Source organism: Carya illinoinensis, chromosome 3 (genome assembly GCF_018687715.1).
Source record: "Carya illinoinensis cultivar Pawnee chromosome 3, C.illinoinensisPawnee_v1, whole genome shotgun sequence".
NCBI lineage: Eukaryota > Viridiplantae > Streptophyta > Magnoliopsida > Fagales > Juglandaceae > Carya > Carya illinoinensis.
The window spans coordinates 39,089,078-39,107,280 of record NC_056754.1 but is presented as its reverse complement, the minus strand read 5'-3'; the positions used below and the strand labels follow the sequence as shown (position 1 = coordinate 39,107,280).

The window sequence follows — 18,203 nt, the reverse complement described above, 5'->3', positions numbered from 1 at the left end:
ACTTCGTTGGTGAGGGCTAGAGGATGCTTGGCTACGAACACGCGGGGCGTGGAACTGGGCATCGCTCGTTAGGTGTCACATGCATAGTGGTACTCTGCGGTGTGGCACTGGAGCCAGGGTGTGCGGATGACCCCTAGGGGAGGTCATGGTGCATACGGATAAAATGGATAATGATTTGAGATGGATAAAGGCCAAATGTGACTTTTGGCGTGATATTTGGAAAAGATATGTTTTTAGGCCAAATAGGATTTTTAGCGTGTGGAAAGTTATGTTTTATGGATTTTGCGCATTGGCATCACTTCATGCATGTTGTTTGAGTTCTATGTGTTTTTATCTGGTGGTGTTTGGGTTTTACTTACCTGCGGTACCATTTTTGGTTCCGTAGCTTTTGGTGCAGGTTTTGAGGATGAGGAGGAGGAGGCTGAGCCCGAGGATGCGGCTCCGCCGGGTTGCTGATGTTATGCTTTATATTTGATTTTAAAACTATGTTCGTGTTTTGTAATATTTTATTTAGGTATGTTTTAAACAACTTGTATTACGTTAAGAAAAAATTCTGGTACTTAGTTATGGCTTTCGTTATCCGCTGCATGTTTCTTCGTGCACATATGTTGCTTTTGCACACACTTGGCACCCGTCGTTAGGGTGGTGACCCGGGTTGTCACCATCCGGACGTCTCAATTTCCCCGTGTCCGTGCGTGGGAATTTGGGGGCATCACAGAACCCATCTTTGTTTCGTAAAAACAAACGATATCAATCTTCCAACTACGAAGGAAAGACCTAATGTGAAGACGCTTGTTAAAGTCATTGATCCCCCTCACATTCCAATAGAGAATCTTAGGCTTCATGGGAAAAATGAGACTCCCTCCCTTTCAATATGTCCCTCTCAACGCTACCCTCCTCTGTATCATAGTTTTTTTTTTTATAAGTAAATGGAGCATTTTAATCTTCTTAACTCACTTTCCTTCTTGGAAGTCGACTTCAAAACCGATGAACAACCAGCTTTGATTGCAACAAGAAGAACATTAAATTGCTCTTCAAATCCAACACAAGATATCCCCACACATGCCTGTAATTCTTCAACCTTTTTTAAAACCCATTCCGAGGCAATGACAGTTGAAGCATTAGGCAGGAGGGTACGTATAGGAGTCAAACTATCCACATCCTCATCAAAGCATTCCCCCTCATATAACTCCAACTGTAAATTGGGCTCAACCAAATCCCCTCCAAATGTAGTTCTCTAGAATAAGCCAATAACAAGCTATCGTCCATCTCATGATGCAATAAAAATTCAAATGGAAAAATATGCTTTAACAACAAGGGAACCAAATCCAACAAAATGTACGCCATTAACTAGAGGAGCCAAAGACACGAACGGATAAAACTCCCCTTCACTCGCCACCTCCTTTTCAACATCCCGTAACGCTAATTCACCCACTTCCACCTCCGGTAACAGAACAATTTTCGACACACCACTAGAGAAGTCATTGGTGACTGGTGAAATAGTCAATGCCACTTCCGAGACGATCGGAGCAAGTATCAGCATCGACATGCTTGAAGAGGAGGCCGAAACCGAAACTCTCAAGACATCAAAACACTTCTTAATCTTCCATATCTGTTTCAGGCTTTTAACTAGGCCTAGCCCATTTACTTTATTTTTACCTTTTTACCCTTTAGTTCTTCATCCTTCTTACAACCCAAACTAGATACCAGCCCACCACTCATTATACCCTTCTACATATCCACCGAGCCATTTTTTGAGTCTTCAGAGCCCACATGGTGCATGCCCAACTCTTCCCATTTCAACATGAGATCCACATTACATTTCATATCCAATAACGCATCCTAAATGGCCTTCAGCAAGAAATCCTTCCTAGTCCCTGACGTGCCTTCATTGGCAATCACACTATCACCCTTGAGATTATGAAAAGACTTCTGCATCAATTGCCCTCCTAAATGCAAGATCTTCCCACCGGACACCCCCACGAACCTCCCTATTGCCCTCCATACTCGGGGGCGACTTCTTCAAAACCTCCACGAAGGTCCCCTTCCATCCCTCGGCAACGTGAGAAGATGATACAACCTTTTCAGGTACTCTATATTTCATGCCCAAAACAGAGGAAGAAGAAACAACCTCTCTCAACGATTCTTCAAACCTCCTCTACCCTCACCCTTTGAACCTTCTGGAATAGCGATGAAACCATGCCTTCTTTCTTGTCCAAACTCCGACAAAGACAAAAACCGACCGAAACTATTGGTACATCTTTAAACCGCCAACACTTGACCCCCCCCCCCCAACTGCAGATGCCAACCACTCCATGGCAGCAACATCAATGGAAATGAATTTAGTGACCCTACGACTACTCTTTGTAATCCTTCACTACTACGCATTTTCTCGTTTAAACTCAAAGAGCTTCTGATCAATACATAGCTTCCGACACAGACCCATCGAAAAACTAGTATCAAGAACACCCAGAAAACCAAAGAGAGAAAGAGAAAAGGAAGAGAATAAATGAAGATTGAAATAAAAATAAACCAAACAATCTAGAAGAGATTAATGGATTATTTCTGGCGAGAAGCACTGGAAATAAGAGAAACGTTCAGGCAGAGAGAGAGAGAGAGAGAGAGAGAGAGAGAGAGAAGGGAAAAGGGAAAACTACCCACAAAATTTGCTCAACGGCTGTGTGATCCCTTTGCTCATCAAACTGCATGTGTCATACATCACATTTTCTTCAACATCTAAATAATTTGGTGATCAAAAGGGGAAAAAATGAAGCATTGCTGCATGGTGGTCTCGATTTCTAATAAGGAAAAAAAAAAGAACACAGATGTTCTAACTATGCTTTTCAGAATAAACATGCAAGTCCAGTTTACAAAAGAATCCATTCAACATAAAAGTTAACTTCTACTATTTTCAATTAGATTGTAGCATTTCTTGACCCAACTTACACCCAACTGCATCAACAATAATCTAAAGACTACCAAAAGGCAGAAAATATTCACAAAAAGGTTACTCACTTTCTCTTGAAAAAGATCCAGATCCTCTATCACCAATAACTCCCGGGTATCTTGGTCCTGTTACAGCTCTGTTCAACTGTGTAACATAACAACATCAACTACTAAATTGGGGTAAAGATTTAAAAATTATATGGGCACTACAATCAAGGGCAATATAATATCAATAGAAAGACTACAACCACAATGATGGCAATGATGATCAAGCAACCTTCACTCAAATGAAGCTAAAATGAAGCTTCTAGTAAATAGCATTCAATTTTCAATCTTTCTAATCACAAAAATATATGCTACCAAGAAGCTACCAGCATAACCATAACAATTAAAAGGTTGACTAAAGAGCACCTCCATTCAAGCAACCATAAAAAGCAAAGTAAATATGAAGGAGGGGGTGCCATGAGTTGAATAACCATTATTGCATATCTAACAATTCTCCATGCTAAATAGTTGGTTATAATGTTTGAATGACGAATCAAATGAGCTCAGCATACAATACAGAAGTTAGAATGATATAGCTACGAATAGATCAAGATGATCCGGTTCCTGGATCTTGAAGAAAATAAAATTACAAGTATAAGAAACTAAAGACCTACTTCTATACTGACAAGGAATAAAGTCTAATGCAGTCACCTGTGAACTGTCATTAAATGTATATTTTGTGCTCTAAACACCAGCATTGGGAGGACTTTTGTTATAGCCAAGCAGCCCCCAGGCCCATGATTTCCTTCATAGTTATTTTGTGTAGTATTTAGTATGTTTAAAAATGGACCAGATATTCAATAGAAGATGACACGTTGCATTTTATTAGAAATCAGCCAACTCCTAGGAAGAATAGAAATCTATCACCACCTGTTTATAAATTCAAATAACCAAGTATTAAGAACCCTAGCAGCAGCTGGCACTTTAAGATAGATTAGGACGAGCTTTTAACTCTTAGGGATTGGGATGGTGCCATCAAACCATATGGAACTACTAAGATATGCAGCTGCCAAAATTCTGAAACAAAGAGGATAGTTTTTAATTGTAAAACATCTAGAAACCCCAAGACGATGATGATCAGCCCCTAAGTTAAGCCCTAGAGTTGCCCCCTTATGTTCTCAAAAACCTAAATATGCTTTTGAAACCCTAACCCTAGATGGCAGTTGCACAGCCTAGAAATTTCCCTAGCTGCCAAACCCCTTTATACCTAGACTTCAATCCTCAATAGAGTAAAACAGTCCTTCTCATTAACCTAGCTGCCACCCTCTTCTTGTAATTGACCCTAGGGATTTCAAATTTTCATAAACAAGAATTAGCACATAATAGAAAAACATACCATATTTCTGTGTTGTGCCACCAGCCCTAAAGAAAAGAAAGCCCAAAACTTTCTTTCCTATTCTCTAAGTCAGTCCCACTGCTCATAAACCAGAGGTACTCCTTTTGCTGTTGCCTGCCAACAACTCTTTTCCTGAAGTTTTTATTGTCCAATCATTAAAAGAAATCATAGAAAGCGCTGCCACCATGGGTAAGAGACAACTTCAAGAAAACTATCTCTTCCTCCTATGCATGTTGGGTATGCCCTCTAGGCCTTACCTAACTGTTGCAGCAGTCCTAAGGGAGCATGTCATCGATCTATGCTCTTCCTGCTCTATAATCTAAGGGCTGTCCCTCTCCATATATTTCTACCCATATCTCTACAGCACCAAGAAAAATAAAAACTGAGAGGACGAATTGCTAAATAGTGTAGCAAAGCATTGTGGGCAAGTGTTTTTTTTTTTTTTTTTTTTCCCATTAAAAAAAGAAGATAATCAATATGACCAATAAACTGTAAAATACTTGTAATAAGCCCTAGAAATGAGTTCTCTCTCCTAGACACACTGTGCATACTTGAGATTAAAATCAAGAACCAAAGAGAAACTGTCCCATAAGCCCAATACACTCAAGAAATCTCCTGAACATGGGGTTATCATGAAGAAAACCCTGCTGCCAATTTGCCGGAAAATTTCAGAAGTATACCTATGAATATCTTCTTCTTCTTTTTATAAGTAAGAAGAGACATTATTAATCCATATAGATAGGCAAGGCCCGAGTACACAGGGATTATACAAAAGAGCCTAAATACAAGCTAAGGGCTGTGAAAAGCAGTGTAGAAATCATTAAAAGAAGTTCTATTCAATACAATAGAAGAAGCCCATAGTAGTAAGGTATGATAAAAAAAAAAAAAAAGTCCCTAAACCCTTCTGGTGTGTGCTCCCTGTCCTCAAAACAATGAAAAGGAGGTTTAGGGGCAGATTAATTATATGACTGCTCAAAGGAAAGGCACTCAGAGAGAGAGAGAACCCTAAGCCAAAGGAACCCACCGCCACCCCTAGACCCGCGAGTGTCACCACACCTCCAGCACAGACAAGGCCGAAGGGACCCGACGACGCCGATGAAGTTGTTCGGCGTAGTCATCTTTCCGGCGACCATGGTTTTTGCTAGTCTTTCTGTCTCTCACGGAGGCGTCACCCACTGGCGTTCCAATGCCTCCACCACCATCATAGACAGTATCGACGGGTCCCGGTGACTACTTTGAAGGCCGTCCGACATCGACCCTCTTCCGGTGACAAGGTTGTTGGCTTTTTGTTTTATTTGCCGAGATCTGTCTGGTGCCGAGATCACCCATCAGCGTTCCATTGCCTTCGCCACTATCACAGAAAGTTTTGAGGGGATCCAGCGTCCACTCAAAGGGCATCCCAATGACTACCATCCCTTTGGCGACCAGGTTTCTCATAGGAGGGGTATTTTTCAGGCTGTCAATGTTGGCTTCATTGTAGATTTGCAGCAGGCTTTAGGATTTGTTATATGGCGCAGCTTTGTTATACCTTGGGTCTATGGTAGTCCATTGTCGGTTCTCCTTCGGCGTCTAGGAGTCCATTCCTTGGCTTTGCCTTTGATTTGCAGTGGGCACAAAACTCTGCTTTTTTTTCGTTAATAGGATGAAGCGGGAGCAATAGGGTATCTATGATTTGGGATTTGGGATTTGACAATGAAGATGCGCAATGTGGATTCATCTTAGTTGGAAGGCGAGAGGTGGTTGAAAATGCAATAAAAAACTTTCGATTTTACGAAAGAGGGAGGTAATAGTTTTCATATCTCTGAACATAGCAAAAGGATAGTTAAGTTCATGTGTCTAGGTGGGATGGCAGCTTCATGGGTGACTAAGGGAAATGAGGATTGTTTCGAACTTAACTGTCATGAAGGTTTCTTCAAAGAGTTAAGGATGGATAATGAAGTTTTTATAATTCAACATCATGTTAACGCAAGGGGCAGCTTTCTGCAACTCTCAGAATTCAGAAATGGAATGAGGAAAGGTTTGTTGGTAATTCCAGAGGGCGCAAATGGCTTTGGATGGAGAGGCTTTTTGTAGTCCATTCAAAGTGTTACAGGGTCCAAAACCACTATTTTGAAGCATGCAAACAGTGGAGAGTTTGTCGATAAAAAAACAATGGGAAAACCTTCATCAATCAAAGGTGCTTCATATGCTGCGATGTTGAGGTCACTGGCTGGTAGTCCGGCTGAGATCAGTTCAGTAGTAGAAGGAAAGGGGAAGGCACTTGTAAGAGCCAAAGGCCATCAGGTGACACTGGGAGAAGTGGAGGGGGTCTTGTGGGATGTTAAAGCTCAATTGAAGGGAGTTATGGGGTATGTGAAAGATCTAATGATTAAAGTGGATAAGGGGCTAGACCTAGTCACAGGTTTTAATGGTGGGTCGAGAATGGATGAGGGAGGGCATGGGGTAGATCCTTCAGGTTGGAAGGCCACAAGTGTGCCGGCAAAGGTTTCAACGCTATCACAGATAGGGTCAATGCACGCTGGCATCTTTGTCCATGCTAGTGTCACTATGCCTCCTGAGGGAGTAGTAAGGCCTCAGGCAACAGTTGCAGATGGGGTTGGTACTTCTGTCTAGGTTTCATTTTTAGTTGAAGATGGGGTCCCTCCAAGGTCTTGTTTACCGTGGAAGAAATAGTCGAGCCTCTTTTAGAAGATGCAAACGGGATAACAGAAGGTTGTGTTCCCCCTACCTATTCTATGTCTCCCGAGGGAGCAATAGGGTATGACAAAGTGGCACGGCAAGGATAGTCGGGGGGTGGAATACATACAAGCAATGTTGATGGAGGGAAGGAACCTGTAGTGGTAACAGAAATAATGGACAACAACCATATAGCTGCCAAGCAACCATTTGGCAGGAATGAAATTATCGGTTTGTCGTTGGTGCCTTGTGTCGAGGAAGGTTTAGAGTTAGGAGTGTAGTTGGGTACTGTGTCCGGGGATAATGCAATCCCCTTGGATTCTCTTCCTCCGATAAACAATATAGTGGATTCACCATCGGATTAGGTTTTGAATAAAGTTAACAGAGTTCAGCAAATCCTGGAGCTTTCACATGGAGAATATGAAGATCAATTTAAAGCATTATTCACTGCGATCGAGGCGTGAAATTTTAAGAAAAGCAAGGAGTTAAAGCATATTTCATGGGCAATCAACTATGATGCTAAGGGAGGTAGCTCAAGTCGAAGGAAGACTAAAGGGAGGGCATTACGAAGACGCTCTTCTAGTGTGATTTTTGGGTAGAGGATTAGTTTTACGAGAAACCAGGGGCTGGGGTTGGGGAGGTGTGTTACATTCCAATTTGAGCTTGCTGTATTTTGGATAGTTTTCACGGGCTCTTTGGGTAATTAGGGACTCTCTAGTATGGCCTAGATGTTTTCTTGTATACATCCAGTGTACTTGGTTACTCCTATTGATATATATAATATTTTTACTTATCAAAAAAAAAATTATACAACTGCTAAAGAGGTTTAGGGGTTCAAAACCTGAGAATTTATAACAAGGGACTCCTAGGGAAATGTTTATGGTGGTATCGCTAGGAGGGAGAGGCTCTTTGGAGGAATGTCATTGATGTCAAATATGGGAGCATCTGGGAAGCGTGGTATTCAAATAAAGTAATTGTGTTTATGGTGTGGGAGAGTGGAAATCTATTCAGAAAGGATGGGGGGACTTTATTAGGAATTTCATATTTGTGGTGGGGTGGGGGATCTCAGATTCAATTTTGGCATGATATTTGGTGTGGGGACACTGCCCTAAAGACTTCTTTCCCTTCTCTTTTTGGGATTGCATTTGATGGAGCTTCTATAATAAATTATATGGACAACTCCAATGGCTTTTTATAGTGGAATGCGAGATTTATTAGAGACGTACAGGATTGGGAGGTGGGTGAGATCTCAGATTTTTTTCAGCATGTTGTATGCCTTGAATATGGAGCGCGGTGGGGAGGATAGGTTGCTTTGGATTCATCATGGAACAAGAACTTTTTGGTCAGATCACTGTATAAGGCTATGTCATATCAATCCCCATAATGTTTTTCCTTGGAAGTGCATTTGGAGGAGCAAAGTGCCTCTCAAGGTTGCTTTTCTTGGTCGGCTGGCTCCTCATTGGAAGATTTTGACAATTGATAATTTGAGAAAGCATGGTCTCATTATTATTGACATGCAAAAGGAACGCAGATCACCTACTTCTACATTGCAAAGTAGCAAGGGTTCTATGGGACGAGATTTTTAATTGGATTGGTCTTGCTTGGGTGATGCCTAGGAGCGTGGTGGATCTTCTTGGTTGATAGAGAGGAATTTAGGGTAATTGCCGAATTGCTACAGTTTGGAAGATGGTTCCTCTGTCTTATGTAGTGTATTTGGCTTAAAAGGAACAGTCATTGCTTCAAAGATAGAGAACGCTCATTGGAAGGGATTACAGATATTATCTTCCACACGCTATTGCTTTGGGCATCGGCTGTTGTATTAGACGGGACCTGTTTTCATGATTTTTTGTTGCATTTTCTAGTTCTTAGCTTATAATTAGGTGTTTTCTCTTGTATACTCCCTATATACTTGGGCTATGCCTAATTATGTGGTTTAATATTTTCTTTTTTACCAATAAAAAAATTGACTGCCATTAGGGCTTTTTGGAAACTCCAACAGTGAATGAAAACTATAATGTGGACATTTTCTGCATTAGCTAGGACCTAGACTTTATACACAATGATGACAATCCCAATTGCGTTAGCAATCGAATTACACCATGTGCACATGATACAAACACAGAAAGCAAAGAAACGCCAAACTAAAATTTCACCAAAAATTCCCTAAAAAAAAGGAAAAATCAAGTTCTAATCTAGAAAGTAAAGTTTGTATAGATATTAACACAGAAGTTTGTATGGGTCTCTCAATATGATTTATTAGTACTTTCCTTTCCTTCCCCTAAAATTTTATTCATTACTAACATAAATACTTACAATTAAATATCATCACATGCAGAAACATATCTCAAATTCTCAATTGACATGAAAATTGTGAATGTAAATCAATTGAGCTATGCTTCTGCATGTGCTGTTATGCAATTGTAATGTAGATTAATGTTAGTAATGAATAAAACATATGGGAAAGAAAAGGAAAGTACTGCATGATTGCACATACTGTATTGTGACTAATGAATTTTGAGGATTAACAGTGCTAAAGGATGAGAGATGCATGGTAATGCCAAAAATGGCTCACTCGAGAGCACGAGTTCATTGAGTAATGTCCATCCCCTTTCTGGCTAGGTTCCATCAGAGACAATTGGTTGGAATTGTGATCTTAAAGATCACCAACCCTTGTATACAAGGCATAATCATGTGTAATGAGGAATTGCATGTAATGTATATGTATGATGTAAAGGTTTTCTTTCTAATGTTAAGTTTATGCATGTGTTAAAAATTGAAATCTTATATTTTATAAGTTCAATATTTTTTTGATAAGTAATAGTCTTTATTGAATAGAAAAAAACTAGGCAATGCCCAAGTACACAGGAAGTATACAAAGGGAGACACCTAGTTACATTCTAGTAAACTAGAAAGAGGTAAAAACTCATGAACATTCCCAGCCTTCAATACAATAGCAGAAAACCATTGGAAAAGAGAGAATACAAAAAAATTCCAGATTTCCCCCACTACACACTCTTTGTTGTTAAAGCACCTATCATTCCTTTCCAACCATAGACACCACATTAAGCACAAAGGTATCATCCACTGCTGCCAGTTGAGTGCTATTGTGAGGCCTGTTCCAGCATCCTAGTAGATCCACCACACTCTTATGCATAACCCAACTCAGCCGGGCTCTACTAAGGATACCAGCCCATAACTCCCCAGCCACCTCACAGTTTAAAAGCAAATGATCTATCAATTTCCCACTCCTTTTACACATATAGCACCACTCCATGACAATCATACCTCGCTTTCTTAGATTATCAACCATTAAAATCAACCATTGGAAGGTCTAAGTGTACTAAAACCTTCCATATACTCTTCCACGGAAAGAAAGTAGGCTGTTGGATTGTCAAAACCTTGTAAAAAGATTTAACAGTAAACTTTTTTCTCCCCGTGGGAGTCCAAAACATACTGTCACCCCCATTGCCTCCTAACTTTGCTGAATACAACTGTAAAAATCTGCCAGCTCTTCAAGTTCCCAGTCCTGAACATTTCTTGTAAAGGTGAAATTCCAAGTCACCGTCTCATTGGCACAACAAAGTACTTCTGAAATTGGGGCCTGCTTATTTTCAGCCAAGTTATAAACAACTGGAAAAACAGTGCAAAGAGGGCTCTCCCCACTCCATACATTGAACCAAAAGCGGATTCGTGCTCCATCACCCACCTCAAACTTGAGATATTTTTCAAAAGTGGTTCACCCCTTTCTTCTAAGTTTCCATAGGCTTACTCCATAAGACCCCCTACCATCTTTAGAACACCCCTCCCCCCCCCCCCCCCCCAAAACAAAAAAAAAATGCTTAACCTCTCTCCACAACGAGTTCCCTTCCATTTGGTACCTCCACAGCCACTTCCCTAATAGTGCCTTGTTAAAAACACACAAATTTTGCACCCCTAACCCCCCCCCCCCCCCCCCCAAATTAGCAGTTGGACATCTCACCCTGTGCCAACTCACAAGGTGAAATTTGAATTCCTCCCCCAATACCACCCCACAAAAAAGCTCTAAACAACCTTTCTATCCAATTTGCCACACCCACCGGTAATAGGAAGAGAGAAAGATAGTAAGTGGGAAGATTGGAAAGGGTGCTTTTGATGAGGGTTAATCTCCCATCTTTTGATAGATATAACCGCTTCCAACCCGATAATCTTTTCTCAATCTTCTCTACCACTCCATCCCAAATACTCTTTGCTTTGAATGACGCCCCAAGGGAAGTCTAAGATATTTCATAGGAAGAGAGGCAATTTTACAACCCAATAACTCCGTTAAAGAGGCTATATTACTCACATCCCCCACCGGAACCAACTCCGACTTTCCCAAGTTCACCTTGAGTCCCGAAACAGCTTCAAAACACAACAAAACTGCCCTTAGAGCTTGAATCTGGCCACTACCAGCATCACAAAAAATGAGAGTATCATCCGCAAAAAGTAAGTGAGAAATGGAACTAACATTACTATTGCTGCCCACTGAAAAACCAGCAAGAAACACCCCACCCCTTACGGCAGTCTTCACCATGGGACTCAATGCCTCCATTACAACAACAAAAAGGAAAGGGGAGAGTGGGTCTTCTTGTCTCAAACCCCTAGAAGTCTAAAAAAATCCACATGATCTTCCATTGACAAACTGAAAACCGAGCGGTCGAGACACAATGTTTAATCCATTCACACCACCTATCCCTGAAACCACATCTTCTAAGCATATAGAGAAGAAAGTCCAAACACACATGGTCATAAGCCTTTTCCATGTCTAGCTTGCAAAGGATCCCCAGGATGCCTTCTCTTAACCGGCTGTCCAAACGCTCATTTGCTATCAAAACTGAATCCAAAATTTGTTGGCCTTGAACAAAAGCATTTTGAGGTTTGGAAATGAGCTTGTCCATCACCAAACTCATACGATTAGCTAACACCTTAGATATGATTTTATAAATCCCACCTACCAAACTGATAGGCCGGAAGTCTTTCAATTCATAGGCACTAACTATCTTCGGAATAAGAGCAATGAAAGTAGCGTTTAGTGACTTCTCAAACTTATGACTAAAATGAAAAGCATGAAAAATCTGCATCACTTCCTCCTTCACTATATCCCAACAATCTTGAAAGAAAGCCATAGAAAAAACATCCGGGCCCGGAGCTTTATCTTTGCACATACCTTTCACCACAAGATGCACCTCCTCTTCATCAAACAGCCTCTCTAACCAACCTGCTACATCCGAATCCAGCTGGTCAAAAATTAAACCATCAAGTTTGGGGCGCCATTCTACTTTTTCAGCAAGGAGATCCTCATAATACTGCACTATATGATCTTGGATTTCTTCGGGAGAATGTAACACATTTGAGCCGGAATGGAGGACTTCAATAGTGTTATTGCACCTATGTGAATTAGCCACCTTGTGAAAGAACTTAGTGCATTTATCCCCCTCCTTCAACCAAAGCGCCCTTGATTTTTGCCTCCAAGATATTTCTTTCATCAACAAAGCTTTCTCAATTTCGGTCACCACCTCATTCTTCCTTAACAAAGAGACCTCATTAACTTGCCCTTCCTCCAATGCATGCAACTCATCCCAAAGGATATTTTTCTGCACTTCCATATGTCTAAATACTTCGTCATTCCACTTCTTTACATCGGACTTAAGGGCTTTAAGTTTACCCGCCACAATGAAGCTATGGGTACCATCAAAAGAATAACCATCCCACCAAGCCCTTACCTTCTCCACGAATCCTTCAACTTTCAGCCACACATTCTCAAATTTGAAGGAACGCCTACCCCCATGAATGCCACCACAATCAAGTAAAATTGAGAAGTGATCGGAACATACACGTGGCAACCTTTTTTGACATAGATCCGGAAAGTGTCTCCCAAGAAGAAGAGACTAGAAATCTATCCAGCCGGGACCCCCCTCGACTATTGAACCAAGTATGCACCCCCGCCCCCCCCCCCCCCCAAAAAAACAAAAAAAATCAACGGAATATCTACAAGATTCAAGTCAAATATCAACTCGAAAAAGGCTTCCATTGCACCTATTGACCTAGAAGCCCCCGCCCTTTCACTAGGGAACCGAACAATATTAAAATCTCCAAAAAAAAAACCCAAGGTAAATCCCATAAGGAATATAGACCTGCCAATTCCTCCCACAAAAAACTTCTCCCTCTATCCACATTGGGCCCACACACACCTGCTAAAGCCCACATCCACCCATCCTCAATGTTTTTAAAAGTTACAGCCATAGAAAACAACCCGATACAATCTTCAACCATCTCCACCACTCTCTTATCCCACATTACCAACACCTCTCCCGAAGCCCCCGATGAAGCTAAATAATACCACCTCATAAAAGAGCAACCCCACAAGCTACGAATTATGTATCTATCAATACCACACAACTTAGTCTCTTGAAGGCAAATGATGTCAACCTTCCAGCTACGAAGAAGGGATCTAATGCGAAGACGTTTATTCACATCATTGATCCCACTTACATTCCAAGAAAGGATTTCGGCTTAAACCTCTCCCTCCCCACACTTCCCTCCTTGTTATCGTAGTTAATAGAACTTTTTAGGCATTTCAACTCCCTGTCTTGTTTCACTGCTGATTTCAAGACTGTAGTTCTCCCTTCCTCTATCCCAATTAGAAGGGCCTTAAACTGATCTTCAAACCCAACACACAATATCCCCACACACTCATGAAGTTTCTCTACTTCTTTTAACGCCCAGTCCGTTGTAAAACTATACACTGGCTTTGGAGAGATAGTACATAGTGGGATAGGGCTATCCATCTCATCCTTATCTCCCTCTGCACCGCTGGTCACAATATCCATTAACTCAGCCTCCTTCAACACTTCTAATGATACCCCAATACCCCCATCTAGCCCCCCTTCCAATTCCAGCAACCCCTCTGATAAAGGACTATGTGCATCTTCGGGATATTATAAATGTTTACTCTATTATATTTGTAAACTAAGTATTTGACCCACTGTTGTCTTTACGTTTCAAATGTCATAGATGACGAATAATTCAATGATAGGTCTACAGGTCAGGCTCAGAATATGGAGATCAAGACCAAGACTTGAATAATTTTTTATGAGCGAGTTTTTCTTTCTAATGTCTTTCTTTATAACATTAAGGGTTTTATGAGAACTCATAACTTTATTGTTTTGAAATAAATGCTACTGTTGGGTTTTATTGATGATGTTTCAGAATATTTTGATAATGGAATCTTCTTACACTTGGCCTGTAGAATTGTTTATGTTAGTAGCATCCCTTAGCTTAGAGGAATGGGGTGTTATAATTTCTTTTTAAGTAGAGGGGTGTGTTATAACTTAACATATAGAAAGAAGAGAAAAGATCAATAATACAGTTAGAATCTAATACGATCATATAAAAAAAAAGTGTTGATAGACGACATAAAAATGAAAGAAATTGAGAAACTCATCAAAACTTCTATATAACTCTTTCATGAGCATCAATTTAAAGGAAGCTAACCTTTGCAAAAGTAGCAGCTAGATCATCCACGTCAGGCAAAGGTCCGAAACCTACAACCTGGGATGAAAAATAAGTATATTGAACATAGTAGTTTTCAGACCCAGCAAATTGAATTGTTAAGAATGCAACATAACTCCGTCACTAAACTTGCAGTTTTGAAAGATGGAGGAGAGAGTGAGTATAGCTTTTCTAATGAATCCGCTATCTCCTTGATGCATTATTCAGTTTTTTAAACTTCCTTGTAAATCTAGAAACAAACCATCTAGAAACTGACCAATTTTCAAACAGTCAATTATTTCAACATCTAATAGACACAAAATATGATACTAAGAGAGAAGTTGATGTTAACCCTGAGGGGTAGCTCAATTGGTCAGGCCTTGGGTTTGCTCCCCAATGGTCACTAGTTCGAGTCCCCTCAGGGCCACTGGAGGTTTACCTGGCCGTTAACTTCAGGGCCTCTTGGGATTAGTCGAGGTGCGCGTAAGCTGGCCCGGACACCCAAGGATATCAAAAAAAAAAAGAGAGAAGTTGATGTTCACAGAGGTGAGCAGGTCTTTTGTTTATTTAGTGGATTCATTTATACTTCCTATGTACAGGGATTACATCTCTTCTCATCATTAATTATATTTTATCTTATTAATAAAAATAAACAAACTTGTATTACCCTAAAAAAATCTGCATGTGAATTACCAAACCTTCAAAGATTCTATCAATCAAAGAAGCATGTTACCATGTTCGGATTTAAATAAAGAAGTTCAACCTCTTTCACTAGGACACCTACACAATAGCTTTTAAAGTGAAACTGATGCTCTAGCGGATACTATTTTCCACTTCATGACTTCTTCATGATAAACATGATACACATGATACAATTCCTTTAGCTCAAGGTTGGGGAAGCCTCTTTACTCTCCTTCAGCTGATACAAAAAGTATATCTCATCTATTGGAAGGAGCTTACAGAAGCACTCTCGACATGTGAGGTACAAGAGGGAGGGAACAAACTCAAGACTCATAGGTCTCTCCCTGGAATCCTTGAAAAGCATAGCATAAACATAAAGTAGTTAACCATGGATTAACAATAACTTAGGAAGACGAAGGTGGATGTTTGTTGATTTTTTTCAACTCCTCCAGTGAAAACATCAATGGAGTCTCAACTCTCAAACACTATTGCAGTTGGCCTGAATGGATGAATTGAAAGCCGAAACCAAGGAGTGCAATTGGCTGTGCAGGAAATGCCCATATGATAAGATTAAGCAGAATGCAGGTAATTAGGAAGTGTAGGCGATTAGGATAAGTGAAGCAACAAGGGGTAAGGTGATACGACAACATTGATGAGGAACTAAGATGGAAGGTCCCATAAGGATTGGACAGTTTCTTAGATAAACATTGTATGAATGTTTGTATGGATTTAACGGTATAAAACCCACCTGTGGATAGTCCAAGTTGTAAGGGAGAACTTGTGTGCATGGGCCCTATGTCACAGATTCAATTCCCCCTGGGATCAAACTACGATTTAAGTCGGATGCCATGGTGGTGGGTTGCTATGCTAGTCTCCCCAAGGGTTTAGGTTCCATGGGTGAGTCCTAAGGGCTCTACTGTGGGGTGGTTCCCCGTCAAAAAAGAATAAAAAAATAAATAAAAGTGTGTAAAGATGGGGATAATCAAAATAGGATTATATATAGTTGAGATGCTAGGTTGAAAAACAGGGAAAGGTACAACTATAGAATACCTATTGACATATTTTTGACGTCCCCGTTGAGTGAATGAAATATGTAAGGGAGACTATGATACCCCAAATTGGCAAATTGTGCTAAGTCCATCTTGCATGGGAAAGTTGCGAACGCATTACATAAACAGCGAGTCCCGCATCAGATTTTTATAGTGAAAATTTACATCAATAGTGGTAACTTCAACTGGATCTTTTGGGTGTGGCACATATGTGTTTAGCACTTTCCCTGGGTCATGACACTAATTCGAGATACATTTGATTAACCATAAGGAATGCATAATGGAAATCATAATTGTGAGTCATGACATGCAATGAAATACAAATTTAAACATTTTTCACCAAGTAAGGTAAGTTTAAACATTTTTTTTTTTTAATTTTGACCAATACAAAAAAGGTTCAACAGTTTTTGAAGACAACAAAAGTCTTACTTCTTCTCTATCAAACAAATGATACTCATCGTCAGCAGGTCCAAATGCAGGACCATTATCTCGATTGTCTTCTAAGCCCCCCAACTCCACTCCTTCCACAGCATTATGACCAAAAAACTCATACTGCGATGCATCAAAGACTGCATTGCCTACATGACAAACAAAACACAGTTATAAAAGAATATCAGCTCAGCAGTAATACTTACTTCTGCTTCAATCCATCACAAATTAGCATCCAGTTTTGGGTATCAATCTCTAACGTAGAGCGTTGCATGCCAGAAAAGGAAGAAGCCAAAAAGTTACATTTTTCACGAAAACTATTCTCATTCTCAATCCAATAGCAGTTTCATATATCCCAATCAGTAAGCTTTTCAAAAATAATCCATTCATCTCCCCACCGTTTAGGACCAACACTGGACAACATGGAGAGATATAACTTTATGCAACCCTAAACTAAACCAAACTTCAATCTAATAAACGTTAAACTGATACACAGAAATTCTTTAAACCGGACTTGATTAGCGAAAAAACTCATAACCTAAACTTAACTTACATATTGTTGAAGACAATAAGCAAAGTCGCATATTTTAAGAATAAGAAAATTTTGTTGGTAGCCAAGAGGAATCGAGAAAATAAATGGGAATAAAGAATGTTTGTTAAAGCTTCATCTTCCTAGAACAAAGAAGTTTTCTTTTCTTATTCTGGTATCCAAGCCAAGCAAGCAATTTAGAGCCAAAAAAGCCTTAAAAATTGAATCACATAAAAAGAAAGAGCCTATTTAAATTTTTTTTTAAATAAAAAATAAAAAGAAGAAGAAAGAATCTTGAAATTCGACCTGAGGAATCTTCAGCGAAGTCCTTGAAGGCTTTGCCATCGGATCTCTCCATATTCACAGAACCAACCTCCGAAGATGCGAGCAATCGCGACGCTAAACAAAAGGGAAAATAGACTCAGTTGGGTGCATTGTAATAGAGAAGAAAAGTGGATTCTAGGATGTTCGTGAATTAGGCGGTGAGACCGGGCAACGGCAAGGGCGTGTGCGTGTAGAATATAAGTCTATTTTGGGAATTGTGAAAATTTTAGGCTATGAGAACCCCTCTCACACAGACGGAGAGAGAGAGAGGTATATTCCAAGCATAATGGTCAAGTTAGGTCATTCTGCAGCTCGAGAAGGCGACGACTTTCACATCATCCTCCTACGTTTCTACGTTTCAGACAGGTTGATGCGAGAGGCCGGAGAGGTTTACCTCACGCGCATCGGCAGTTAGGATTGTTAAAATAAAAACGTATTACAGATCCGATCCCTAATAACCGACCCGATTGGAAACGGGCTGGAAAACGAAAACTTAGGAGTTGCTCGAGAAATAAGATAGATTTGAAACTATTAAATAATAGTAAAATAATTTATAAATAATATTAAAATAATTTAAATTATGATATTTTATGGAGTTTTGAGAATGACAGTTAAAAAAATTAAATAAAAATATTATAAAGTTAAAATATTGTTATAATATTATTTTTATTTTGAAATT

The 18,203-nt window shown here is 40.0% G+C and overlaps 1 protein-coding gene across 9 annotated transcripts in view; it reads right to left on the bottom strand.

The window, feature by feature from the left end:
* LOC122304200 (protein PAT1 homolog 2-like) overlaps positions 1 to 17,939 on the bottom strand; it is a 34,355-nt gene extending 16,416 nt beyond the window's left edge. For 5 of the 9 annotated variants that reach the window (XR_006240961.1, XR_006240960.1, XR_006240962.1 and 2 more), the window contains exons 1-4: positions 17,507 to 17,938; positions 16,672 to 16,820; positions 14,516 to 14,572; positions 3,016 to 3,091 (exon numbers count right to left, since the gene is read on the bottom strand). Coding sequence is in view for 3 of the 9 variants with exons in the window: in XM_043116310.1 (XP_042972244.1) it covers positions 3,016 to 3,091; positions 14,516 to 14,572; positions 16,672 to 16,820; positions 17,507 to 17,558 (334 nt within the window). In the remaining 6 variants the exon portion in view is untranslated. Of the gene's footprint in view, positions 1 to 2,657; positions 2,703 to 3,015; positions 3,092 to 14,515; positions 14,573 to 16,671; positions 16,821 to 17,506 lie in introns of those variants that run through there. The other 4 variants (XM_043116311.1, XM_043116312.1, XM_043116313.1 and 1 more) reach the window with 4 other exon arrangements.
* Between the last annotated feature and the right edge of the window lie 264 nt (positions 17,940 to 18,203).